The sequence below is a fragment of the Tamandua tetradactyla genome, chromosome 2 (genome assembly GCF_023851605.1).
Source record: "Tamandua tetradactyla isolate mTamTet1 chromosome 2, mTamTet1.pri, whole genome shotgun sequence".
Classification (NCBI taxonomy): domain Eukaryota; kingdom Metazoa; phylum Chordata; class Mammalia; order Pilosa; family Myrmecophagidae; genus Tamandua; species Tamandua tetradactyla.
In genome coordinates this window covers 51,176,125-51,203,919 of record NC_135328.1, presented here as the reverse complement: position 1 = coordinate 51,203,919, position 27,795 = coordinate 51,176,125, and the positions used below count along the sequence as shown (strand labels likewise).

The window sequence follows — 27,795 nt, the reverse complement described above, 5'->3', positions numbered from 1 at the left end:
GATGTATGGGAGGAATGGCTACACACTCCTCCAAGGTGTGATATTCTCTGGGAAAGACAGGCTGAGTTCTGGGGGTGAGAAACTGGGTATATAATCACCTAAAAGACTGAGCCAGACCTGGTGGGGACAGGGTATATGTTGGGGGTGTGTGTGAGGACAGATGTGTGACAGAGCCCCTGTCCTCCTGGACTGGTGCTATCCAGTGGAACAGATAATGCCACGACAAGCAATAGATTCCATACCCCTCTCACACCTACCTGCTCCCCACCCCCAACCCCCATTGATAGAGCTGAGGTCTTCCAGGAGTCTGCAGGAGCCCTTGTCCTTCGTGGGGGCAGGGGGAGATTTCCTGATCCCTTATGGGGGTGTGGTCTCTGGACATGGCATCTTCAGCCTAGAGGTTGGGACTGTACTCCCCTCCTTTATCCTTCAGCAAAACCTTTTAAGGTGGTGTACCTCTGACCTCTGGACTGTCCCCCCTCACCCCCCTGCTAAAGCCCCTGGGTTAGGAGCTTAAGGAAGGATTGGTCCAGAGGCTTCAGATTTAGATGGAGATAGGGCAAGGGTTGGGCCCTAAAGACTCTGGGATCCCTGGAGCACTCCTGGGGAGCTCAGACAAGGCCAGGGCCCTGAAGCAGGTCCTCCAGAGTACAGGGCTGTGATGCGGGTGCACAGCCAGGGAGGAGGGAGGGGGTGATGGGCAAAGGGGTCAGGCCAAGGGAGCAGGCGGGGCAGGAGAAGTGCAAGGCGCAGTGTGGGGTTGGAAGGGCTAGGGGTCCGGCCAGTGCAGGGGGGGGACGGCCCCTAGGGAGGGGCACGCTATGTCTTTAAGAGCTGCCTGAGCGCAGGTTGCAGCTGCCTGGCCAGCCCGAGAGACAGCGGAGATTCATTACCCGCCGACACAATGACCATTGATGGCCCCGTGGCGTTATTCAAATCCAGTACCAATTGCAGCCGAGCCCCTTTCTCCGCGCCAGGCCCGTATTGTTGGAGCGGCCCACTAAAAGCCCGCCCCGGCCCCGAGCCGCCAGAGGCGCCTGCTCCGGTTCAGCCCTGCGCCTCGCCAACCCGCTGGGTTCCCAGCCCGGCTCCCCGGGCGCTGCAGGTGACCCAGCGGCGCATTCCAGTGCTTCCCATCGCCCGGGCCGCCACCGTCACCGCTACCGCCGGCGCCCCAGCCGCGACTCAGCCACAGGGAAGCGGAGAGCGCCCAAGCCGGTGCGTGCGCGGGACTTGGCGGGGGCGGGGGACTCACAAGTCCAGCAACCCGGACCCCCGACTCGGAAACGCAACCCGGCCTCAGTCCCCTGGTTCCGGATTCCCTGCTAGTCCGGGAAGCCCAGGCTGGGGGCGGGGAGTGGGGAGTCGGGGTTCCCCAGGCCTGACAGAGGAAATTCCCCCCAACTTGGGGCGGCGCAGAGACCCAACCCGGGCTATACTAGGGGCCCCGGGCCGCGATTGATGGAAACACGCCAGGGGTGGTGGGGATCCCCACGCAGAGTCAGGATCCGCGTGCTTGCTGGTCCACCTTACCGCGGGATGGGCCCCGAACGCTGAGCGTCTGTAAGGTAGTAGGGCTTGTAGCTCCAGAGATCTCCCAGTCCGGCGCTTTTAAGGAGCAAAGCGAATTCGCAGGAAACCGTGGCCCTGAACTCAGGGGCTTCGCCACTGATTGTCCAAACGCAATTCTTGTACGAGTCTGCGGCCAACCGAGAATTGTGGCTGGACATCTGTGGCTGAGCTCCGGGCGCAACCCAGGTGGGGGCCACAGGGACCGAGCTCAGCGCCGGAGAGACCCCTGGGGCGGCGGCTGGCTGGCCCCAGCGAGAGGATCGCGCCCTGAGGGACTGTCGGTGCCTGCCCTTCCACCAGCGCCGCCATCCTCATCCTCGTCCTCGTCCTCCTCTGCGGGTGATCGGTCCCGGCCGGCGGGGTTCTTCAGTCGATTTGGCGGGTTTCCCCTTTACAATTTCGGCTGGGAACGAAGCTAGCACACAGCGGCGGGATCCAAATGTGATGGGGGGAGCCCGCCCTCGCCCGAGCCGCAGGAAGTCCGGGGCGAACGAAGATGCCGGTGGACCGAGCGCGCTAACTCGTTTCGATTTGGTCCTAATCTATCCTGCCAGTACTCCCCAAACAAAACAAAACAAAATTTAAACCAACCCTTAAATCCCAAACAAACCGACCCCTTCCGCCAGTTCTTCCCGACGCACTGATGGGCTGCGCTTCAAGCCACAGCCGGTGTCTGAGAAACGTTGGGAATGATGCGCTCCAGCCAGGCAATCACCTCGGCTGTGGAAATAGAAATTGGACAAACGAATCTTTTTCATTAAAGAAAAATCTTCGGACATTCTGGGGTTTATTTATTCCTTTATTTCCTCAAAATCGGGGCCAATTCAACAGGAGTTGCCTGGGGGGTGTTTGGGAGTTGCTGGGGCTGAGTGCGGGTCACCTGTCCCTACCCTTCTCTGCCGAAACCGGTTGAAGTGAATTGACCCTGGCCAATTTCAGTGCAGAGCTAGCAAAAGCCCCACTGCACAGAGAACCTGGTTTTCCCAGAGCCTTCTCTTTCTACTACTCAGTTTTAATTGGGGTGCAGTAGAGAATGGATAGCCTATATCCCATCCCCCCATCCTCACATAAAGGAGAGAAAAGGCATCTGGTTTTCAGAACTAGGAATCCTGGTTGGGGTAATGGATCACACTGGTAGGTCAGGGGGACTGGAAGCAAGGAGGAACTTCCAGATTACAAGAACTGGGACAAGCTGGCCCTCTAAATAAAGTAAGGCCATAAAGGGTCATTTCAAATTTCCTACTCTGTCCTCTAACACAGAGACCTTGACCTCAAGCATCTAGTTAGGGCTGGTCATACAGCCTCTCTGGACAGCACTTGGACCTGGACCCCAAACAAGGCAAATTCACACCCAGACCAGTTCCCACCCATAACCCCAATATGGCTGCCCCTACCCACACACACATCCCCAGAGAGCATCCAGTGACAGCAGTGTTGGAGAGCAGCTCAATAGCAAGGGGTCATCTGTCTTGAGAATGATGTGTACCCTCTCTCCAACACTGCTGGGACAACTAATTTGGCACTCTTATCTCCACAGGGTGAGAGAAATTACACCTTAAATTACTGAAATTTAGTGAAAAGCAGGATGATGTTAACGCCTTAATTTTTGACATCTTCCAGCAAACAAAGCTCTTTTCTCCAGGTCATGGGAAGAAATCGGCGGCTCAGCAGCCTTATCTATGCCACCCTCATTCTGTGTTCTGGGGCTGCTGGCTGCAGCTGGTAGGACAAAGCCTGGCCTCGGACAGATGGGTGGGGAAGCGTCCCGGGACCCAGGCTGGTCAGCACAGACTGGCAGTGCCACCCTTTTTCCAGATGGCTCCCAACAGACTATCCTTCCTGGGGAGTCTGGGTTTCAATTCCTGCCCTCTCTCTCTGACTGAAGAGCAGCTCTCAGAGCCCTAGGCTGAGGACTGAGAGGTTGCACCAGAGACCCTGGATGGGGTAAGATGTTTCTAAGACGAAGCTCCAGGCAAGGCTAGTAAACAACCTAGTCTTTTATTTGCCCAAGGCCAGCTGTTGCAGGCACTGAGGCCCCAAGACTACCAGAAGGGATGGAGGGAGGGGGGCAAAGCACTCTGCTACCTACAAGTTGGGAAGAGATAAAGTCTACATTTGTGCCACTGAATAGCTCTGTTTTCAAATGAACTAATTTATGACTATAAATATCCATGTTGTTGTAAAAGAGGAAACTGAGGCACACTGAATTCCACCCCCCCACCACAATTTGTCAGTTCAAGGTTTAGACTGCCCACCTCCCTAACCCAGCAGCATGAACGGCATGCAGCCTTTGGCTGGGGGAGGGTTTCAGGAGCCCATCTGGTGGCCTGGGGGGGGGGGGGGGGTGCTGGCCAGGGTCAAGGGCTGGGGGTGGGGTAGCAGGAGGACATGAGTGTGGTCGGAAGAGCAGCTGCTAGGTGGGGAGGGGGTCAGCAGTGAATAGGGGACCCCAGCTGGGGTTCCTTAATGACATCAGTGGGGGATAGGCAGACTTCTCTGCTGTCCAGATGGGGAAACTGAGGCGGAGACTCCTCCAGACTTTGAGAAAGGAGGGGCCTCCCAACAGTTATTTAGGTTCAATCATCCTCCCCATGAAGATACTGAGGCCCAGAGAGTTGGAGTACCTTGTCAGCAGTCACTCAAGATTTAGACTGAGACACTGAATGGAAAACAGCAGGGCTTGTTCTACTCAGCTGTTCTAGGGACAGCTGAGTAACCTGGCCACAGAAATCCCCTCCACTCTTGACAAATCAGAGAGACATGCTCCCTCAGCTGCTGGGAAAGGAAGTGCTGGGCTCAGGTGCCTGCCTGTCTGCTTTCCTCTGCTCACGTGCCTGAGAAAGGCTCATTTTTAGCACCTGGCCTCTTTTCCCTGCCCGGAGGGAGCCTAAGGGATAGAGCAGGGAAGAAAGCAGCCAAGGGGGACAGGGAAATCTGGAAGCAGGGCCCAAGGGGATGTCTGACTGTTCTGTTCTTGCCACCCCAAGGGTGCTCAGGCAAAGAGAGGAGCCCTCAGCCGCCATGCAGTGTGGATATGAAGAGGACGCTGTCCTGGTCCTGAAGCTGGTAGTCCAGCTCACCCTGGTCCAGGAAAGAGGAAGAAGAGATTGTTAGGGGCACCTTCCAAGTTTCTTCTCAGGTGTCAGAAGGGGAAAGGGAGAGGGCGTGACTGCTCTGAGAGAGAAAAATAGACTCTTGTACCCTAGAATAATGTATTCTATACATTAACCTATAAATCTCTAGGATGAAGAGCTCATTACTTCCCCCAGCTACACATTCCTTCCTTACTTGGGGGTAGGAGATTTGTAAAGTCTCAGTTCAGGGACCAGAGTGGAGCAAAGGATCGTCCAGTCACCCCAACTGGGCCCAAGGCTCTCTTGCAGAAGCTGGGGAGGGGTGTCCCCTAAAGTACTGACCAGCAGTTCCCAGTCGGCGTCGTTAATCAGCACCAGAATTCCTGGACGCCTGTGGAAAAAAGGGTGGTGAGTAGCAGGGAGTGTAGGGCAGGAGGCAAACACAGAAGTAGAGAGGCTTAAACTCTTTGGGCTGCAAGGGAGGGTGGTGGGGAGCCTTTCTTCCTGATGTTCTAGTTAAAGATCTCCCAGGAAGTGGAGGCTACAGACTGAGTCTAAAGGAAATTAGTTCAGATAGCTGTGGTCTTTGGGGACAGATGGAGCCAGGTACAAATCCCAGCACTACCATGTAGACTTTGGATAAGTCACTTTGTGGCTCTGAGCGTCAATTTCTTCATCTGGAAACAGGGTAAATTATAGTGCCTTCCCCACAAGGTCTGTGTGAGGATGAAACGGGATAATGTTGTCAAGCAATTGCTTATCAGAGTGTGCATAATGGTAAACATTAGTAGCATGTTATATTCCAGAGGTCCAGTCTCACTCTCCTGGGCCCTGAAAGTGAAGAACTTTGGCTACTAAGGCTTCCTGTATCCCCATTCTGGAGAGCAGGCTATTTTGGCTCTTCTGAATCAGGAAAAGTTGCCAGTGGCACTGAAAACCTGAATGCTCTAGAACAGCCCACTGCCTAGTGTAAGGGGAAGTGGGTCCACATTCAGGCAGGCAGCTTAGCCTGCTCCTGCTGGCAGTGGCCCAAGAAGCATTGCTGTCCTCGGGGATGGGCCTCCAGGACTCTAGGAGTTGGGTGGGGGTAGGCCTCCAGGGCTGCCGGACCATGACCCAAGCCAGGAGCTGGATGGCAGTCCTCATCACCGGGGAATGCTGGTGACCTATACTTTGAGGTAGATGAACGAATTCCCCAATTCTCTACCCATCTCTTCTACACAAGAAACTGATCTTGTTTTTAGAACTAAGGTGAATTCTTGGCACATGGAACCTGGTTACTTTCCTAAGAGACAGGCTGGACCTGGAACAATAGACACTTTAGGCTGGGTGTGGGGGTGTTCCCAGTCAGCACAAACGTGAAAATGTTTGTTCATGTATGCATGTGCACACAGTCATTACTCTCTGGAGTCCTTGACTTGCACCGTCCAATATGGTAGCTGCTAGTCACGTCGTTATTTAAAAAAAATTTAGTTCCTCAGTCATACTAGCCACATTTTAAGGGTTCAACAGCTCTTGTCCACACTAGATAGTACAAATATAGAACATCCAAGACTGTTGAAGGATGAGAGGAAGCTTAGACAGCATCTTTTTCCTAGTAATAACTATCCAAGAGAGTAACTGAAGCCCAGAGAATAAAAGTAACTTGCCTAAGTTTCCAGAGCAAGTCTGTGGCAGCCAGAAGGCTGAATACAGGTTTTTTAAGAAGAAATTCACCTTTTATCTGCATTAAAAAAAATCCTCAACAGTCCAGTGTGGTAATAAGAAAATGGAAAATAGACCTAAGATAGGGCTGGACAGAAGCTGTTTTTCCAGAAGGGGGAAAGGAGGGCAAAAGGGAGAAGAGGATTCAGAGAACCTTAGGACAGGAGCTCAAACATCTTTCCCCCTCCCACCTTCTTCAGGGAAGGGAAGAGAGGGACTTACACACTGTCTCCTTGGATGAACAATTCTGGCCGCTCTTTTAGCAAATTCTTCTTGATCCAGACAAGGAGATTCCGGATGTCCCCTGAAAAGGAGGGCACAGGAAAAACTACTGTCAAATCCAATTGACTCCTGGACCCTAGAGCTTTGTCTGAACCAGGAGGAAGTGAACATGGGGCTCAGATGGCTTCTTTTGGACCAGGCTGTAACGGCTCATGAATTTATAGATTCCTAAGGTAAGGACGTAGGTTAGGAGAGGCCAGTTACCCGCCAAAGAGATCTTTAGAGAAAGTGACATCTGGCACCACTGAAGGCCTGAAGAAGAGGCAATGACAAGTTCCTATCAGAGGGGACTTAAGGCAGACAGCGGAAGAAACTGTCACACCTGAAAGGGTTGAGAAACAGACCCCCAACCACAAGTCCTGGAAGACATCTGAAACTGCCACAGACAGTCTTCTGAGAGGGCCCTGAAGAGCCACTTCCTTTATCTCTCCAGCCAGTCCCAGATGGGGAGGAGTGGGTTTTACTCTTGGAGGGGTCTGCATACATTTCTTTTTGTGAGGGAAGGAAAAACAATTGCTGAGCAGATAGCATCAGCTAATTTCCTCTGGCAGAGGGAGAGAAGGATCCTTCAATTAGAGATGACAAATCACTGCTCCACTACTCCTGCCATTTACCAAGCCCTCCAGGCCTGGGGTGGCCCCTGAAACCAGGGCTAGTAAAACCTTGGTAGGAGATGCAAGGTGTTCAGGGTAAAAAGGATTCTCCTGCTCAGCTGAACACTGAGGCTTCCTGTTGATTCTGGGATAGCCCCCAGTCTCTCTCTAGTGGAGATTAGAACTGCCTGTCCCCAGAGTCATTTCACTTTGGTCTGAAGCACTCCTTTCCAGGGGGGCCCAGACCACAGCACATTGGAATCTGGTTCCTTAAACTTTAAATCTGACTCTATTATTCACTCCTCAAATAGGCCATTCCCTTGAGGCTGTTGGAGTTCCTTCTCTCTCCCTGAGTCTTGAGAATGAAGGCCCTAAAGAGACAATTAGGCTCCAGGAAGTCAATAGAGACTTGGGGTTAACCAGCCCCCCTGTACAGACTCAGTGTCTCAGGGGGTCCTGCTATCCTGGACCTGTGCCTGAAACAAAGCTCAGGGGCTAAGCTGGAGAATGGCCAGGCTGTGCCTTGGTTTTCCTGCCTAGAGTTCAGATTCCTGGAGTGTAGGCAGAAGAAAGGCTGCATGGAGGACAGGTTTAGGTTGTCTACAAGCCCGGCCCTCAGTCTGGACCCAGCATACTGTCATACACAGTTGCCAGCCTCATACAATATTTTATGGCACTCTCACTATCCTGCCTGCCACCCTGTCAGGCTGCACTGTCAGGCCTGCATTTTGGATGTACTAGTCCACTCTGCTCCATGCCTACTTCCCTGGATTATAAACCAGCACAGCCAAGGGCCATGAGCAAAGTGTTGAGACTGCTGCCTTTCATTAAAAATAAGTAAATAATTTTTAATTGTGGTAAAAATATATAACATAAAAATCATTTTAATTCTGACACTAAGTACATCGACAATACTGTGTAACTTTCACCTCTAATTCCAGACTGTTTTCAGCATTCCAAATCAGAACTCACACCCATTTAACAATAACTCCCCCTTCCTTTTTCCTCTCACTCAATAACCACAATTTTGCTTTTTATTTCTTCGAATTTGCTTATTCTATTTCATGTAAGAGAAATCATACAATATTTGTCTTTTTGTATCTGGTTTATTTCACTCAACATGATGTCTTCAAGGTTATTTATATGAACCTTGTACATATGTACCAGTGCTTCATTTCTTTAATTTTTAATTTAATTTATTTTTTATTTCATTTCTTTTTATGGCTGAATATTTCATTCTATGGATATACCACATTTTAACAAGTCATCTGTTAATGGATATCTGGGTTGCTTCTTCCTTTTGACTATTATGAATAATGTTGTGATGAACATTGGTATACAAATATGAGTCCCTGCTTCCAATCGTTTTTGGTACATACTCAGGAGTGGAATTACCAGGTCATATGGTAATTCCATACTTAACTTACTGAGGAACTGACACTGTGCCTGCACCATTTCATATTCCCACCAACAATGTAGAAGAGTTCCTATTTCTCTGCATCCACATTAGCACTTATATTTTCAGGTTTTTAGATGATAGTCCACCCTAGTGGGTGTGAAATAGTATCTCATTATAGTTTTCACCTGCATTTCTCTAATGGCTAATAATGTTGAGCATCTTTTCATGTGTTTATTGTCCATCTGCATAACTTCTTTGGAGAAATGTTTATTCAAGTTTTTGCCCATTTTCAAAATTAAGTTGTTTATATCTTTTTGTTATTCAGTTAGGAATTCTTTATATATTCTGAATACCAAACCCTTATCAGATATATGGTTTCCAAATATTTTCTCCCATTTTGTAGGATGTCTTTTCATTTTCTTGATATTGGCCTTTCTTGAGCAAAAGTTTTTAATTTTGATTTTTTTCTTTTGCTGCTTGTGCTTTTGGTATAAAAACTAAGAATTCATTGTCTACTCCAAGGTCCTGATGATACATCCCTGTTTGAAGAGTTTCATAGTATTAGCTTTTATATTTAGTTTCTTGATCCACTTTGAATTAATTTTGTATAAGATGAGAGGTTGGGGTCCACATTCACTCTTTTGCATGTGAGTTTCTAATTGTCCCAGCAACATTTGCTGAAGAGACTATTCTTTCCCCATTGAATGGACATGACACTCTTGTTGAAAATCAACTGGCCACAGGTGTGTGGATTTATTTCTGGACACTCATTTTGATTCTTTTAGTCAATATGTCTGTCCTTATGCCAGTACCACACTGTTTTAATTACTGTAGTTTTATAGTAAGTTTTGAAATCAAGAAGTGTGAGCCTCCTAACTTTGCTGTTCTTTTTAAAGATTGTTTTGGCTTTTCGCGGCCTTCTGTAATTCCATATGAATTCGATGACTGGCTTTCCATTTCTGCAAAAAAGGCTGCTGGAATTTTAATAGAGATTGCACTGAATTTGTGGATCGCTTTAGGCAGTATTGACATTTTAACAATATTAAGTTTTCCAATCCATGAACACAGGATGCTGCCTTTCAATTTTAATTCCTTTTAAACAAAGCAGATTGGAGTCTTCCTGGTCCCTGGAGCAGGAAGGGGATGGGGAGAGGGCTGCATCCATCTAGCTGTAGTCCATTTTGACTTCTGGCTGGGTTCTTCCCTGAAGCCTAGATTTCAGAGGTTTCCCCTTGGCTGTGGCTCCTCTTGGCCTCCATCTTGGCAATCTCTGGCAGGCTGCCAGCCCATACATCTTAAGGCTGCTCGATAAAGCTGCTGGGGTCTGACACATCCATCAGCCAGCCTTGGCGGGTGGGGTTGGGTCTGTGTGTGCAGAAGTATTGAGAGAGACTGGGCAGTGGCTGGCCTAAGGGCAACCAGCTGCACCTCCATGGCCTGGCTGGCCTTTACAGAAACAGGTCTCAATTGAGAAACAGCATTGGCTCCCTCCAAAAAGAGTAGATTTCTACTCTAGATAGGCTTGGGATGGTTGGAGGTGGGGGGTGGGGAGGGCTGGTGGTCATGTTAGGGTCATCTAAGTGATAGTACCATCATGGAGTCCCAGAGGGGTGGGGGTGAGTGGGTGAGTCTGTTGCCCAGTGCTGGTTCATTTATCATAACGCTCCTATTTGCTGAGACTACTCCCTCCCTTCTATCCACCCTCCACCCTTCAAGGCCTGCCCACATTCTTGATAGCCCGTTACCATGGTGAGGCCACAGCATCACCACCAGTATTGTTCCCCCATCCCTGGTTTTGGGGGTGGGGAGAGGTGGAGCTCACAGCTCCATTTGCAAGCTGCAAGGGCCACTCAGCCTGGCCTGAAACACACCCCCAGGGACCTCTTGCTAGGCTTGTGGAGGCCTAGACAATATGCAAATAACCTCCAGCCAGATGGTTGGCTTCCAAAGGCGCCCAGGGGAGGAGGAAGGGTTAAGCAGAGTCAGGGGCTGGTGGCTTGGGATGGCTTTTGGAATAGATGGAGACTGGGGATTCTCACTTTCACCTTCCATCCTCCTGCCTTCCCAATGCTACAGAGGGCGGCTGTCCTCCTGGATCCCATGCAATTATTTACAAGACAAATATTTATTGAGCTACTATGTGCCAGGTACTAGGGAGATAGTGGTGAGCAAGACAGACACACACAGCTACCCTGATGAAACTAACAGGCCAGCAGGAGAGGTGGACACTAATGATTTAATTAGTTGTGATAAATGTACAAAGGTGTTCAGGAGAGAGAGAAAGCATTTACCAAGGGATCTCCTTTGGTTTGGGATTAGGAAAAGCTATTCTGAGGGTTTAACATTGAAGCTGAGATCTAAAGGATGAGCAAAGTGGGATGGGGGAACATTCCCAGCAGAAGGAAGAACATATGGAAATACCCGAGGCACAGTGGAATTGGCAGGTTCAAGGCACTGGAACAGTGATGACAGAAGATCAGTAGGGGATGAGGTCAGAGCAGTAGCCAGGGGCCAAGATCATGCAGGCTCTTGCTGGCCTTGAGAAGGAACGTGTTCTAGAAGAGGCCCCTCTCTCCTCTTGAACTCCAGAGGTATTTACCAAGTGTGCACTGCTACCCAGGCACACAGCCCACACTGCCTGGGCCTGTGGGCCCATATTTCTCTTCCTCAACATGCATATCATACCCAGCACTATACACCTACTACTAGTACTAGAGAGGGTGTATTGGGAGCACTGGATACCTGCTATGGCACATAGCACAGGACTTCACACATGAAACACTCTTGAGATGTGTGCTGAATATATGAACTACAGAGGTAAGAAGAACAGGTTAAAAGCATAGACTTCAGCATCAGACAGTCCTGATTTTGTTTCCAACTCCATCACTTTCAAGTTGCATGATCTTGGGTAAGGAACTCTCTCAATATATTTGCACAGCCCCAGTTTTCTGTTTTGTAAAATGGGGATGGTAAGAATGCTTCACAAAACTGTTGCGAGGATCAAATATAAAGCTCTTGACAGTGCCCGGCAAATTCATGCTGTAATTATTTTATGATCCAAAGTAAAAACCTGTACTCTTCACCCTCCTGAGTTTCTAGATGCTTTGTCCAGTGGCCTGGCACCCTGGGGATATGCTCAGACAGCTCTGGAGGGTGGAATACATTCAACTATTAATCAGACAGTGCTGAGACCAGCTGGGGTTTTCTGTGGACCCACTACTTTTCCATAAGTACCTGAAGAGGGAAAGAGGGTATTGGGAAAGTAGTGAGGGAGTTTCAGACACTGGTCTCCCCTTCATTTTAGACAATAAGACCCACAAGATGTCAGTGGTTGACCAATGTTTCCAGGACATCCAGAAAGGAATCATATTCAGAGGCTTTAGGTATTGGAGGACAGACTGCCCCTTGGGCATGTAGCACCAGAGAGATGTAGTCATCCTAATTCAAGGTTCCTAGTGCAAGAAGCCTTGGGACCTGGTGTGCCCACCTGGGAAAGAACAAGTGATATGAGTTGCTATTCTGTGGCAGAGTGACTAAGAGTTCAGATTCTGGAGCCAGAGAGACGTGGGCTGTATGCTAGTTGGCCTTGGGTATGAAGCCTTTCATTTCTCATCATCTAAAAAATGGGGATTATGTCCCAACTCCAAACAGCTGCTGTGAGGATTAAGGCCTAATGGCAGCACAGCAGCACACCCAGCAGAGCATCAAACACACAGGATATGCTCAATAGATGGAGGCTATGAGTAGTGGGGGAACAATGACTTTGGACCCCTTATCCTCTTGGCTGCCAAACCACCTCCTAAAGGCTCCTGGCAAATGGGCTCCATGACATGCCTGTCTTAGAGCTCCTACAAAAGCAAAGTTTCCCACTAGAATCACTTGCTCCAGTGGGCTTGTCTTTATCTGGAGGACACCAACTGTCTATTGTGGCAGGGCCCTCAAGAATGCGAATCTTGGTCTCTCGGGGCTTGGAGGCAAGAACCTCAAGATCCTATCTGATACCTGAATCCCTACTGCAACAGACCTGACAACCCACATCCAGCCTCTGAGGTCAACTCCTCAGTGGAGCAGCTCTGACTGTTAAGAGTTCTTTAACCCAAACAAAAACCTGTCTTCATGATATTCCCACCCACTGAGCCAAGTCAGTCCACAGGGGCAACACCAATAAATGTGTTCCTTCTTCCCCATGCAGGCCCTTCAGATTTGGAAAAGAGAGAATGATTCTCTAGGTCTTCTCTCCTATAGCTAAACTGGTCCTGTTCCCTCCAAGTCCACCACGCTCCAAGACAGGACTCTTCTGGGAGCCCACCCCAGGTCTGAGTCGAAAAGGGAGAAAAAAGAAATGGGATGGGGGGTAGTAAAAAGAAGAGGGGGTGGAGGGAACATCAGAGAGTCCATTTACAAGTGAATGGGGGTAAGAATGGAGCAGTTTGTGGGCTAAACTGGCCTTAGAAGGAGGTTTACAGATGTGAGAGGGGACGCTCCTCATTGTTTAATTAAGCAGAAAGTGGATCTTTTCAAAAGCAATTTTGCACAGGGGCTGGGAGGTGGGGAGGGAGGGGCGAAAGGAGGAAGGAGGTGGAGAGGGGATCAGCAAACAGGCCTGGAGAGCAGAGAAAGGAACAGCTGGCCCCAGAGAGGCTGTGAAACGCATGCTAAGCAGTTTAAAGTGTCCAGGAGTGCCCTTGCAGCTCCTGCCCTCCCCCATCAGCCACTCTTTAATGTGAGTGGAGCAGGCACAGGCGGAGGGGACATGGTGGCAGGAAAGAGGAAGAAGAGCAGGGAAAGGTGAGGTAGGTATTTCTCCTGTTGGAAGTCAGGGCATTCTGCTCCCGAAGTGTTGGGTTTCTCCACCACTGGCTGACCACAGGACAGAAACCCTGAGTTAAAGGGATCCCTGAGTAGTAAAAGTGAGCTCCATAATGCCCAGAACTGATGGGTGCCTATCAGCCCCTGACAATCTAGGAGATGGCCCGTTCTATCAGGCTTGTTGCTAAGCCATTGCCCTATGTATGGAACTTCTCAAGAGTATTTGGCATTACAAAATTGTATATACTTAGAGCTGGAGGCATCTTTTTCTAAACTGTAGGTATCAAATACATATCTAACTTAGTAAAGAATAAAACTAGCCCAACGTCCCCATTTTACAGATGGGGAAAAAGAGGCCCCCAGAAATAAATGATCTGCAATTGCTGCCAGGGTTCCTCTCCTGTAGTCTCACTCCCTTCAACTTCCTTCCTCTCATATCCTTTTCTCCGAAGGTGGCTGAGCTGGAAGCTTTCCACTGGCCTAGGACCCTAGAGTCCCTTGTTTGTAAGATTTGTCACAATCCATAATTTTATGGCTGCTATTTTTTCTGCTGGAGTCTCCAAGACCTACTTGGCCAAGTGGCAGCCCCTAGGCCTTTGAGAAGGCTGCCAGGCAACAGCTCTAGGCACGGGCTTGGAGGAAGAATAGGATTCTCCCAGTGGCACCAGGTCCCTGCCTTCCTTTTGGACCCACATGTTCCAGGGTAAGGCCTGGCAGCTACCATCTAGCACTGTGGCTACAATGTGACCTTTGTCTTTGAGCACAGCAGGGCATATATGGGAACCAGGTGCGGAGATCCACAGTCAAGGAACCAAAGATGGAGGAAAGGGACCGTTTTGGCACCCCTCTCCCTCTTCTCTACTTTTCATTCTAGAAGGGGAATGACAGATCCCCACACACTGCACACTAAGCAGTGGACAGAACATGAGAAGTAAAAAACTTGAGTCCTTGGAAACCACACATATGACAAGAATTTAATATCCAGGACATATAAAGTGCTCCTATAACTCAATAACAAAAGACAAACAGCCCAATCTAAAAATGGGCAAAAACCTGAATAGATATTTCTCAAAAAATACATAAATGGACAAAAAGCACATGAAAAGATGCTCAACATCATTAGCCACTGGGGACATGCAAATCAAAACCACAATCAAATACCATTTCATACCCACTAGAATGGCTAGTATTTAAAAAATGAAAAATAAGTGTTGAAGAGGATGTGGAGAAACTGAAATACATGTTCTTTGTTGGTAGGAATGTAAAATGGTGTAGCCTCTGTGGAAAAAAGTATGGCAGTTCCTCAGAAAGTTATGTATAGAATTACCATATGACCTGACAATCTCACTTTTAGGTATATACCCTCAAAAACTGAAAGCAGGGACTCAAGAAGATATTTGCCCACCAATGTTTACAGCAGCATTAATCACAACTGCCAAAAGATGGAAGCAACTCAAGTGTCCATTAAGCGATGAAGAGACAAACAAAACATGGTATATACATGCAATAGAATATTATTCAGCTGTGAAAAAAAATGAAGTTCTTATACATGGGACAACATGGATGAACTTTAAAGATATCATGTCATATGAAATAAGCCATACACAAAAGGACAGATATTGTATGAGCTTTCTGATATGAAATAATTAGAATAAGCAAATTCACACTATGAATGTAATTCACATCACTGAATTTGAAAGTGGTTGAAAGGAGAAATTTTAGATATGATACTAGAATAAAAGCTTAAAATAAATAAAAACCTTAGGACAGTACTACACAAACAGTAAACCCTAATGTAAACTATGGACTATCATTAATAATAAAGTCAAATAATATTCTTCCATTAATTGTAACAAAGTTACCACACTAATGCAGTGTTAATAACAGAGGAGATATATGGGGACTCTACTTTTCACATGATTTTTCCATAAACCTACAACTTCTCTAATTAAAAAAGAGAAGAAAAGAAACCAGGGTCTTAGCCCAGCCTCTACCACTTCCTTCTGGGTAACTGGACAGGTCACGTTCTCTCTCTAATGTTTAGTTTCCTCAGTGATAATGTCTATTAGGAACATTATGGGAATTGAAATAAGCAGCTGTTGATGGCATAAATGCATGAATGAAAGTTTAAGAAGTGTAAAATACATTACACTTGTGAGCTGTTAATGATGATTCAAGTAACCTTTCCGGATAATGGTGTTAGTGGCACAGTGTAAAACTTTGGAGATCCTGAAATTTGTGAATCTCAGCTCTGCCACTTAAATAACCATATAACTTGAGGAAAGACCTCAAGGTCCAACTCTTAAAATGGGAACTAAGAAGTTGTGACAATTATACACACAACCAAGAGGGATATTGCTCACCATTCCAAACTCAGTCTGCGCCCTTTATAACACTGGCCTTCCTTTTACTTCCTTGACCACCCCAAGCACTTCTGTCCTTTGGTGTCTTCATGAAGCTATCCACTTTGCTTAGAAGGGACTTCCGTATACCTCTTCTCTCCCCCCACAACTTATTAGGCTGACTTCTGTTGATTCTTCAGGCCTTAGTTTCAATGCCACCTCCTTAAAAAGAGGCCTTACCTGACCACCTATTAATCTCATTCAAGCAATTTTTTGTTCTCCTTACAGCAATTACTATAATTTACAATTATATATTTGTTAGCTTCTTTATCGCCTCACTCCACTTCCACTGCACTATAACTATATTAAGTTAAGAGCCACATCTGGTTTACTCACTACTAAATACCCAGAAACCAGTATATGGCACAAAGAAGGCACTCAAGAAAGAGTTTACTGTTGATGGTAGCACAACACTGTGACTGTAATTACCACCAACAGACTGTATACTTAAAGTGGTTAAAATGAGAAATTTTATGTTGTATATGTTACAACAATAAAAAATTTTAAAAATCCATTAGAACAGTACAACACAAAGAGTGAACCCTAACATGAACTATGGACTTTAGTTAATAAAATTAAAATAATATTGATACAATCCATACATGGTGACAATCAATGGCTCACAATATCATCACATAGTTGTGTATTCATCACGATGATCTTTTTTCTTTCTAACATGGACACACACCAGGAAATGAACCCGGGTCTGTGGCACGACAGGAAAGAATTCTGCTGCTGAGCTACCATCGCACAGCCCATGATGATCATTTTTTAGAACATTTGCACTCCAGAAAAATAAAAAGAAAAAACTCATACATACCATACCTTACTCCTCCCTCTCATTAACCACTAGCATTTCCACCTACCTGATTTATTTTACCCTTTGTTCCCCCTATTATTTATTTATTTATTTAAATCTATATTTTTATTAACCCCTACCTATATGTTTTTAATATTTTTATTGTAAAAATTTAACATACAAACATTCCATACATGGTATATAATCAATGGCTCACAGTATCATCACTCAGTTGTGTATTCATCACCATGATCATTTTTTTGAACATTTGCATCAGTCCAGAAAAAGAAATAAAAAAGAAAAAACTCATACATACCATACCCCTTACCCCTCCTTCTTGTTGACCACTAGTATTTCAATCTACTCAATTTATTTTAACCTTTGTTCCCCCATTATTTGTTTATTTTTTATCCATATTTTTTTACTCATCTGTCCTTATCCTAGAAAAAAGGAGCATCAGACACAAGGTTTTCACAATCACAGAGTCACATTGTACAAGCTATATCATTATATAATCATCTTCAAGAAACAAGGCTACTGGAACACAGCTCTACAGTTTCAGGTACTTCCCTCTAGCCACTGCAATACACTATCAACTAAAAAGGGGATACAGACATTTATATAATGTGTAAGAATAACCTCCAGGATAACCTCTCGACTGTTTGAAATCTCTCAGCCACTGAAACTTTATTTTGTCTCATTTCTCTCTTCCCCCTTTTGGTCAAGAAGGCTTTCTGAATTCCTTGATGTCAAGTCCTGGCTCATCCCAGGATTTCTGTCCCATGTTGCCTGGGAGATTTACACCCCTGGGAGACATGCCCCATGTAGGGAAGAGGGCAATGCGTTTATCCGCCAAGCTGGCTTACAGAGAGAGGCCACATCTAAGCAATAAAGGAAGCTTAGCCTATCCTTTGCAGGAATAAGTTTCATAGGGGTGAACTCCAAGATCAAGGGCTCGGTCTATTGATTTGGTTGTCCCCACTGCTTGTAAGAATATCAGAAATTTTCCAAATAGGGAAGTTGAATATTTCCTTTCCCCTCAGGCCCTAAAGGGACTTTGCAAATACTTCATTATTCACTGCTCAAATTACTCTGGGATATATCTGGACATCATACTAACCTGGACAAATGAACAAACTCTCACATCCTATTCAGAATTCCATGCACTTATGGTGTTCAACTGAACTGACCAAAAAAGTTAAACTAGGAAATGCACTACCCAAAACATAAATTTTTCACCAAATAAATATCTCTCCCTTTGGTCTCACACAGAAGCTGAAGTTTTAAAATATGGATGATATCATCCTTTACCCTCTATTCTGGCTCCATTCTACTTGAAGTCTGATCATTTTTTCAACTTCTTAAACAGTTCCCAAAGAGGGTACTGCTTGACTTTCATAGCTTCAGAACTCTAACTCTGAGTCTCAGGTGTCACATAAATACCCGAAGTTTCTAGGAACGACCAGGTTATAGGCAAACAACCTAGTATCTCAGAATTTAGAAATAATAGTTAAAACTCCTGAATATATGTGACTGCTGTAAGAGTTCACAATCTAGGACCCTTTACAATAGGTCCCAATCTGATAACCCATATTCTCAACTTTAGTTCACCAAGTTTTATATTATAGTTAGTCTATATGATTGAGGCATGGTAACATTTGTCTTTTTGTTCCCATTTCATTCAACATATAGTCCTTAAGGTTTATTCACCTAGCTGCATGCCTCACAACTTCATTTCTTCCTGCGGCTGCCCAGTAGTCCATTGTCTGTATAGTTCCGCCTTCCTTTCCTCAGTCGTCGTACCCTTAGGCCATCTCCAACCACTGTGGTTTGGGGAACACTGTTGCCATAAACACGAGTGTACAAATGCCCATTCCTGTCCCAACACTCAGTTCCTACAGGTATATACTAAGCAATGGGGTTTCAGGATCATATGTCAACCCCACCCCTAACCTCCTGTAGAACCATCACACTGCCCTCCAAGGGGCTGCATCTCTCAGTTTCCCTACCAACAGTGAATAGGTACATCTCTTTCTCTGCATTTTCTCTAGCATTTGTTTCTTTCTGTTCATTTTTAAACAGTTTTTATTCACACATCATACAATCAACCCAAGTATACAGACATGCCTTCGCCACCATAATCTATATGGTTCATCAATTTTAACAAATGTACCACACAAATACAAAATGTTAATATGGAAAATGGCATGTGTTGGGAGGAAATATATGGGAACTCTATACGTTCTGCATTATTTTTCTGTAAACCTACAACTGCTCTAAAAAGTAAATTTAAAAAATACATAGTTACCAACTAAACAAAAGGATACAATGCTTATGATCATACCTGGCATGTGGTGAGCACTCACTCAATGAATGAAAGAAAAGGAGCTGGAATTAAGAATACTTGCGGACTTTCATGTCAACCAAACTGAGGGGGAAACAAATAACAACTAAAGAAATTAATAATCTTCCTAATAAGGTCTTTCAGGTTGACTCTTTGAGAGGCTTCTGAGATTTCCTTGTTCCCTCCCAAGGCTGCCAAGGCTGTGAAACCATCTGTCAACCTAAGAAACAATTACTTTTACTACCTCCAGGGGTTTCCCCCACCAGGGATACACACAATTACACAATCCTGACATTCTATCCCACGTACATGCCCAATCCCAGCTCAAAGTGAGCCATGCCCTATTTTCACTAACTGTCCCCAAGCTTCTGAGTATGGAAGGCTGACCCACCCTAAGCCACCGCTCCCTGGCTTAAGGGAGGGTCAGAGATGGCTAGTGGCAGCCAGTATATTTGGACAATACTTGTTTCATTCTTGGTAGATGTGTGTCCAGTTCAAGAATAATCTTATCAAATCTCCCTTGATCATTACGACCCACCTCCAAAAACCTGATTCTCTTACCTCCTCATACAACTGATTCCCCAGGAGTAGCTCAGTCATAAGTGGAGATAGGGCTTCCATCCCTGATCATTTTGTTCTTGCTAGGATTCACTGCTAGGGTTGCAAAGGACCTCAGTACTTGCAAAAAAACAGCCCCCTGCCTCTAGGCTACACTGACATTAGGAACCCAACCAGACCTCTCAAGTCAATTCTTCCATACTTCCCAATCTGAAGACACAGACAGGCTCTTGTATTCCAATGCCTGGTACAAGGTCTGCCACACAGCAGGTGTTAGGTATACATTTGTTAAAGAAAAAGAAACATGCATTTCAACAAGCAAATAAAAAAAATCCATACCTCCCTTAATCAACTTCTCCCATCAACTTTTATTTTGAACTATGAAAAACTGAAAGAATTGTCAAGGAACACCCATACAGCCTTCAACAAAAATTATAACATTTTGCCACATTAGCCAACCATTCTTGACTGGTATCCTTATTGGCTGGATACTTTTCTTCTCATCTAAATCCTCTTACCATAATGTGAACCCACCCACACTGTTCCATTCTCAATGGAGGTTACCACTTTCATGAGGACACCTCATTGCTGCCATATAACAATAATGGAGACATATGCTTTAGCTTATCTACTTTTAACAACCTTGAGAGGCATTACCAGCCTCATTTCATAGAAGATAACACCAAAGCTCAAAAAAGTGAGCTTACTTGCCTGAGGTTCCAAAAGGATTCAAACTCAAGTCTGTACTTTGTACACTGTTGGTGCAAATGTGGAAAACAGTTTGGCAGTTCTTAAAAAAGTTAAACACATAATTATCATATGACCCATAGTCTCACTTCTAGGTATATACCCAAAAGAACTGAAAGCAGTGACTCAAACAGATATCCGTACATCTATATACCTATAGCAGCACTATTCACAATAGCCAAAAGGCCAACTCAAATGCCCATTAACAGATGAATGAATAAACGAAATATCCATACAATGGAATATTATTCAGCTACCAAAAGGAATGAAGTTCTGATACGCATGACATGTATGAACCTTGAAGACATCACGTTGAGTGAAGTAAGCCTGACATAAAAGGGCAAATATTCTATGATTTCACTTAAATCAAACTAGAATATGCAAATTCATAGGCAGAAAGTAGATTACAGGTTACTAAGGGTGGTGGGATAAGGAATGGGAGTAAATGCTAAATATTTCTGGTGATGGAAAAATTTTAGTAATGGATGGTGGAGATAGCACAACATTCTGAACTCAATTAACATCACTCAGTTGTATACTAAAAGTGGTTAAAATGTGAAATTTTATGTCGTATATATGTTATCACAATAAAAATAACCAACAAACTCAAGTCTTTCTGAATACAGAACCCACAACCATAAACACTAAGCTAGAGTATCTCCCTTCTGCAAAGCTGGCTGACCCCAGAGAGGATGGGGGATGGTAACCTGGTGATCTTTCTCCCTCACTCCCTCCTCCTTGGGCTACCCAGGAAATTCCTACCCATTTCTATCTGAACTGAAAGGAACAGAGGAAACACAGGCCAATACTCACAGGGCTCCTCCTGCTCTGGCAAGGTGACCTGATGCTTCTTTATACCATCAAATAGGAGCTCTGCACCTCCTCTGCAAAGGAGAAAAAGATAGGCAGGTGAGCACCTGTAATTTGGAGGGGGAGCTGAAACTGAAAACTGAGAAGCTCAGGAGATTTGGAAACCAAGGTTCAGGAACACTTTGGGTACCAGTATGGTCTGTATCATTGACTAATCCTCAAAAGTGATATCCTGATGTGGTAGTATAGGATATAAATAATTTCTACTAATAATTAAGTACCCAAATTTGCAGATTCCCATTTTTACTCCTCTGCTTTCTCAAGAGGTAGCTTAGCATACATGTGCAAAGCATAGCCTTTAGAGTTTATCAACCCTGAAACAGAGTCAGGTTTCACCTGCTGATGAGATTGAGCATGTGGTCCAATATTCTCAAATTTCAGGATTTTCACATGAAAAAGTGGTTGAGATGAAACCTGCTGGAGACTGTGTGTCTGGTGGTTTTCTCTGGCCAGGTAAAGTTTTGAAATGCCCTGATCCACACCTCCCACTGCTGGTCTGGTGAGCATACCATACCACAGGGCCAGAGGGCAGAAAGTCCACTAGGCATCAACTAATAACAATTGTTCACATCACCTGACCATTTTTAAGATGTTCCTCATGCCATTTCATCTTCAAGCCATATCAGGAAAGGAAGGAGAAGGTAGATATTAACTCTAATGATGGAGAAGCAGACTGAGACCGACCCAGAGAGTTTAAGTAACTTGCCCAAGGTCAGGGAAGCAACGGCTAAGCTAGCATTTGAATCCTAATTGGTTCCTGCTCAGTGTAGAAGCCTTGGGAAAGAAGAAAACAAGACTCCCAAAGGTCAGAAAGACCCCTGAGGGCAGAGTTTAGTTTACTTCTATGTCCCACCATCCAACCAAGGGAAGTCTAGGATGGTGGAGATGCTTGGAGCCAAGTCCAGATGCCACTGTTTCTGATGCTGAGACCAGGACTCTTTCAGTGCCTCCCACTGTTTCTCTGAGTCCCATGATGCCCATCTTAGACTTCATGTGGATCTTAACTGAGAAGGCTTTAACAGACTTTTAATGGATGTGAGGCCTCCCATCCCACTGCTCTTTCCCAATTTCAGAGAACAGAGATATCCCAACAGAGATCACTGGGAGGCAAAGGCAAGGCAGGCATTGTCATGGGGAAAACATGGGGCGACTGTCATCCAAACAAGGTCATGCTTTGTTGATGCAGAAATGTGGAGGGGGAGTGAAGGCCCATCTGTGGCTGCGCACAGGGCCATTTCAGCTGCAAGCCCACACAGAGCCTCCATTTATCCCTTTCCAAGAGACTCGTTCTCTCCTGGGTGGGGGTTGGCACACACAGCAGCTGGGGTGGGGGAGGGTGACAGGCAAGGGGTTCAGGAGTGGGGGGGGTAGAGAAGAGGGGTGGGAACTGGAGGCACTGTCCCCCAGGCAAACAACCAAGAGTGGTCAAACCTGGTGGTGCCAGGCTCAGAGGCTGAGTCTGTTTTCCTCTTTTATAAGTGGCCTATCACTGCTTGGTTCACTGGCCTCCAAGGGAAGGATTGGCATTCCCATTGCTGGCACATCTGGAGGGGGACAGGTACATGCTGGGCCTTTGGAGTGATTCAGAAAGCCTGGCTAGGGATGCATCTAGGCCCCAGAAGAGATCCAAAGCCAGACCCTCTTATGTCTTAAAGGATTCAAATTCAACTAAGAAATTACATCCTAAAGTAACTCATCTTCCCTCCACCCCACATTCCTGATGGGAGTGTTGGTACCACTGACAAGTAAAGACATTCCCAAAACTGCCTTCACCTTTTCTAGTTTACCTTCATCTTTTTATCTTACATTTAAAAAAATTTTTGTTTGTCTACTCCCTCTCTTGTCAAAATGCAAGCTCTGCCTAAAACAGTGCCTGGCACATAGTAGGTACCTGACAAATATTTGCTTAATGAATGAAAATGCCCATCTTGCTTGCTTCTTCTCTGACCTCAATGGTATCCCACTCCACTGCCAATACTTTCCAGACTCAGGAAGAAAAAGGAAAGGAATCTCGCAACTTGGACTGCACAGACACAAAACTCATCTATACTATATACTTTGAATTCCATGTGACCTGAGAAAATGCTGTTAAGGACAGCTCAGGTGGCAAAGGAAGGCAGAGCTGGTCATTGATAAGAAGGAGGAAGGTGTGTGAGGCTTTCTAGAATCTATCAGAGCTGGTGAGGTTGAGGGACTACCTCCCCTCAGCAAGAAGAGGCACAGTCTCAATTCAGACTTTATAAGTATTAGGGAGACCTCTCAAGAACAAGAGGGAGAAAACAACAAGCACAGCAGCTTCTTTGCAAATCTGCTCAGTTCAGAGGATGTTTTGCTAACAGACACAGAAAATTAAAGAAAGATCAGGGGCAAAAATATAGAGACAAGGACAAAAAGAGAAGTTTGGCATGGGTTTGACATGCATATTGGATATTCATTGTTCCTAAGAAACTGCAATTCTCATGGCACACAGATGCAGCGCATGAAGGTGGTGGTGGAGGAATATTCTCCTGCCTCCTGGGGTTCACTACTGCTCTTGGGGATAAGGGACATCAAGGCTAGTGACGGTCAGGCCAAAAAAGTGGCCATTATGCTGATCTGTAAGCTCTAAACTGCAAGAACTGTATCTTGTCATCTTTACAGATGTTGGCACAGTACTGGCAAACAGAAGACATTTCTGAACAAATACTATGTTTGACTCATTGAGACTGTAGATAAACCTTAACACTGCAGTTTGCAGGTTCTCCTTTTCCAGCTCTGCTGAGGCTCGTCAAGGCAGAAGAGATCCTTCTAGAATCCAAGGCCTTTGAGGGCATATTTGGGCAAAGAGTCAGTGAGGCAAAATAGTTAGGAAGCTAGACTAGCACGGTTCTAATTGGATCTAAGGGGCCAGACAATAGTGTCAATTAAAATGCACTTACCATGCACGAAACTACCCCCTTCTAAGAGACAGAAATGCTGAACACTGAAGGGCATGGACAGCGTTCTATTTATCTTTGTATCCTCTGTGCCTGGCTCACTGCCTGGCACATGGTAGGCACTCAATAAATGACTGGTGAATGAACTACCCAATGACTGGAAAACACGAAAGAAACTGGGAGCATTCATGAGAGGGAGGGCATTTATGGGCAGAGGTTTTAGATTCTCATCCTAGACCTTTCCTTTCACATAAGACTTGGCTTATCTTCTACACACACATACTCAGGTCTAGTCCTAGCTTTTCCATGTAACTCTGTGGAAACTGCACCACCTATCTCCAGCTGTGAGACCATGCATTGTGGCTTCTTCTGTTTATAAGGGAGAGGAGTTATTAGTTCAAGGAGACTTCCTCTCTGCTTTGCACTTCTTCAACTATTGAAATGTGTGCCCCAATCTCTGCCACATTTCATCTTGTGCTTACGGTACTGTGCCAGTCTTCCCCACCATGATATCTTACTTATCCCCGTTTCTCCACTCGACTCAAGATCTGTGGAAGATACTCAACAAATTTAACGACGGCTCTAAAAGAGGCTCAAGTCTGTTTAATATGTCCAAGTTTTGGGGGGAAAGAAGAAAAGTATCCCGTCCCTGGCCACAAATACTACGAAAATTAGGGGCCCTATTTATCCCATTTGCTTAAGAGCAAACTGTTGCCCAAAGAAAGAAATTGAGAGGGTGAAAGTCGGCCCTTTCTTTTCATAGGACCTCCCGATTTGATTAAAAAAAAAGGGGGGGGGGGGGGCCGCTAGCTAACCGTTAAGTTTTTCGAAGTCGGAAGGGCACCGAACACAGCGCAGCTCTCCTCTCGGTTACGCGCCTCTATTCCCGGACATACGGCCTCTTCGCTAAGGAAATCGAACCCCTCAAACTATCCCGAGGTGAGTGTCGTAATTCATGGCGGGCACCAAGAGCCTTAGAGATTCAGCCATGGCAGACCGCAAGGCGATCAGAGTTCCAGGCCCAACGACTTCAATTCATTCCCACGGAACCCCAGCTCCGCAACTTACCCGAACTCCACCTCCACTGACAAGGGCGCTGCCATCTTGGGGAAACAGACTTCGCAGGAAACTCCTCTCCACTTCCTGCGCCCCGCCCCATTTCCGGTCACCGTCTGGCGCCGCGGCCGGAAGAGGCGGGGTCTAGGGAGTTACCCTCCTTATTTATTGGCTAAAGGCCCGAATAAGAACTGTGAGAGAGTGGGTTTGGGAAGAATACTGGCGTTGGTGGCAGCTTTGTGGAGTTACTTATCCTACGTGCTTTACAGACAGGCCTCTAATACAGAGCGGGGCAATGACTTAGAGAAAGCCACAGCTAGACAGAGGAGAGCCCCCAGTATCCTTGCGAAATGACTGTGAGCCGCACTGCTATTATACCTTGTCTTAGTTACAAATCTGTTTTGTTATACTACTTGAGCGAGCCCATCCACTTGTCTGCCGTCGACTATAAGTGGCTCCCAAATCTTTATCTCCAGCCCAGAATTCTCTGTCCTGAGCTCTCAATATGCTATCCAGCTGCCTCTGGAACTGTCCCTTTGGATTTAACTTATTTAATAGTATTTATGCACCCCTCCGTGTGCAAAGCATTTTGGTCGGTGCTATGGATGGGCAAGGTTCATGCTGTTAGGGTGCTTACAGTCTACTGGAGGAGACTAACTTTAGTCAAGTAAACATACTAATAAATGCAAAATCTCAGACTGATAGAAATGATCTGAAGCTAAGGAACTTCAAAAACGAAACTGACTAAACTTGGCTTGAGCTGTGATCTAAAGTCTGGGTTGACTAGATAGGTATGAAGAAAGAGAAACCTCTGGGAGCATTCCAGTGGGAACAGAAGGTGCAAAAGACACTGGGTGGAAGAATATGTTGGAGCATCAAGAGAGGAACGTGGAAGTGAGGCAGCTGGGAGCTGGGTAAGAGAAGAGGCTAGATAGGTGGGCAAGGGCCTAAACCATGACTTGAAAGCCAGGTAAGAATTTCAGTCTTCATTCTAAGAGCAGTGGGAGACCATTTAATGTTTAGAGAGGAAGTAACATTATCAGAACTGTGTTTCAAAAAATCTTGGCTGCCATGTGGTGTATGAATGGAGGGAAACAGGAAAGGAAACAGGGAGACCGCCTGGAGTCTGTTGTAAAAGCCTAGGGTACAAAAAACGGAGTGAAGAGAAATGGAATCCCATGGGCATCTAAACCACAATTCCAAAAGTGAACCCAGCATTGGAAGAGTATAATGGTGTGGCCTCATAGTTATGGGTGCAATACTGTAATGGTTAAGAGTGAGGGCTCTGGAGTTTAACTGCCAACTTTATATCCAGGCCCATCTGCTTCCTGACTGAGTGTTTGCGGGCAAGTCCTTTAACATCTTTATGCCTTAGTTTCCTCATCTGTAAAGTGGGGATAATAATAGCACTTAACCTATTAGGGTTCTAGTGAGGACCAAATGAGTTCCTGACACAGTGCCTTTCCCTAATACTGGCTCTTTTCTGTGTTCCCGATCCCAAGTATACCATTAGCACCCACTGAGACACCCAAACAAGAAACCCAGACATTGTTCTTAAATTTCTTTCCCTTATCTTCTGCATCATGTCACCAAATTTTTAGTCTCCCTTCTAACCTCAAATTCTTCCACCACCACCACTCTCCTTCTCCACATCATCACCTCTCATGTACATCTGCATTCTCTCTGGCCTGCCCACCTCCTTCTCTCCAGCCTTGGCTTCACTGTACTTTCAGTTCAACTCCATGGATGGTGCCAAGGCACTATTTCAGGGCCTTAGCTAAATGAGGACAAAGGAAAAACAGCTCTCTTCCTGGAAAAGCACAAAGGAATCCTGTAGTAAAATGGAAAGGCCCTGCAACATGGTTAAGCCATTGCCCCTCTCTGGAATTCAGTTTCCCCAATCTGTAATGAGGATTTTGGACTTAATGATCTCTTTAAGTTCTTACAACAAAAATATTCTAAGATTTTTCCACTGGACTTAATTCCTTACCTGATTCATCTTTGATCCTCAGCATGTAGTTAGTGGCTTTGCATATTGTAGGGTTTTTTTTGGGGGGTGCATGGTCTGGGAATCTAACCCGGGTCTCCAGCATGGAACGCGAGGTTCTACCACTGAACCACCCATGCACCCTCTGCACATTGTAGGTTTTGATAAGTGTTTACTGAATAAATGGGTGAACAAATATCGTTTCCCTTTTCAAAGCCATTTAATGGCTTCCTTTTGCAAACAAGATAGGGTCTGTACCTAAAAGATGTTCAGGGTCTTTTTTAGCCTGATCCCAACCCACTAAATCTCCTCTAACCTTAGGAACTGCCCTCTCCCAGAGCTGAAACGGAGCTCTAGGCAGATTTGAAAGAGCTTCATCCATTTGACAATCATTCATTGAGCACCTATTATGTGTCAGTCCCAGTGTTGGTGCTGGGAACATAATGATAAACAAGACCAGTGGGTCCCTGTCTTCTAATGCTGATGTTCTAGATGACATAGACATGGAAAAACGGACTACCCAGTGCAACTGATGGAATAAAAAGGGAACACAGGGGCCTGTGAGATTCAGGTGGAAGCCAGAGAGCACAGCTCTGGATCAGGGAAGTCTTCCCATAGAAAGTGACACCTAAGCCAAACTACAAAGGGGGTAGAAGAGAGGGTAAGGAGAGAGAGGGTACATGC

General features: G+C 45.8%; 1 protein-coding gene across 2 annotated transcripts; it reads right to left on the bottom strand.

The window, feature by feature from the left end:
• Positions 1-1,123: 1,123 nt before the first annotated feature.
• URM1 (ubiquitin related modifier 1) lies at positions 1,124-25,232 on the bottom strand. 2 transcript variants are annotated; one of them, XM_077146305.1, is made up of 5 exons: positions 25,137-25,232; positions 21,097-21,167; positions 6,573-6,654; positions 4,989-5,037; positions 1,124-2,292 (listed from the first exon to the last, which is right to left on the bottom strand). In XM_077146305.1, the coding sequence occupies exons 1-5, from the start codon at positions 25,169-25,171 to the stop codon at positions 2,284-2,286; spliced, it is 246 nt and encodes an 81-aa protein (XP_077002420.1). In that variant the 5' UTR covers positions 25,172-25,232; the 3' UTR covers positions 1,124-2,283. The 2 variants fall into 2 exon arrangements, with proteins under 2 accessions (XP_077002420.1, XP_077002411.1); XM_077146296.1 differs by lacking the exon at positions 1,124-2,292 and adding an exon at positions 3,552-4,653.
• Between the last annotated feature and the right edge of the window lie 2,563 nt (positions 25,233-27,795).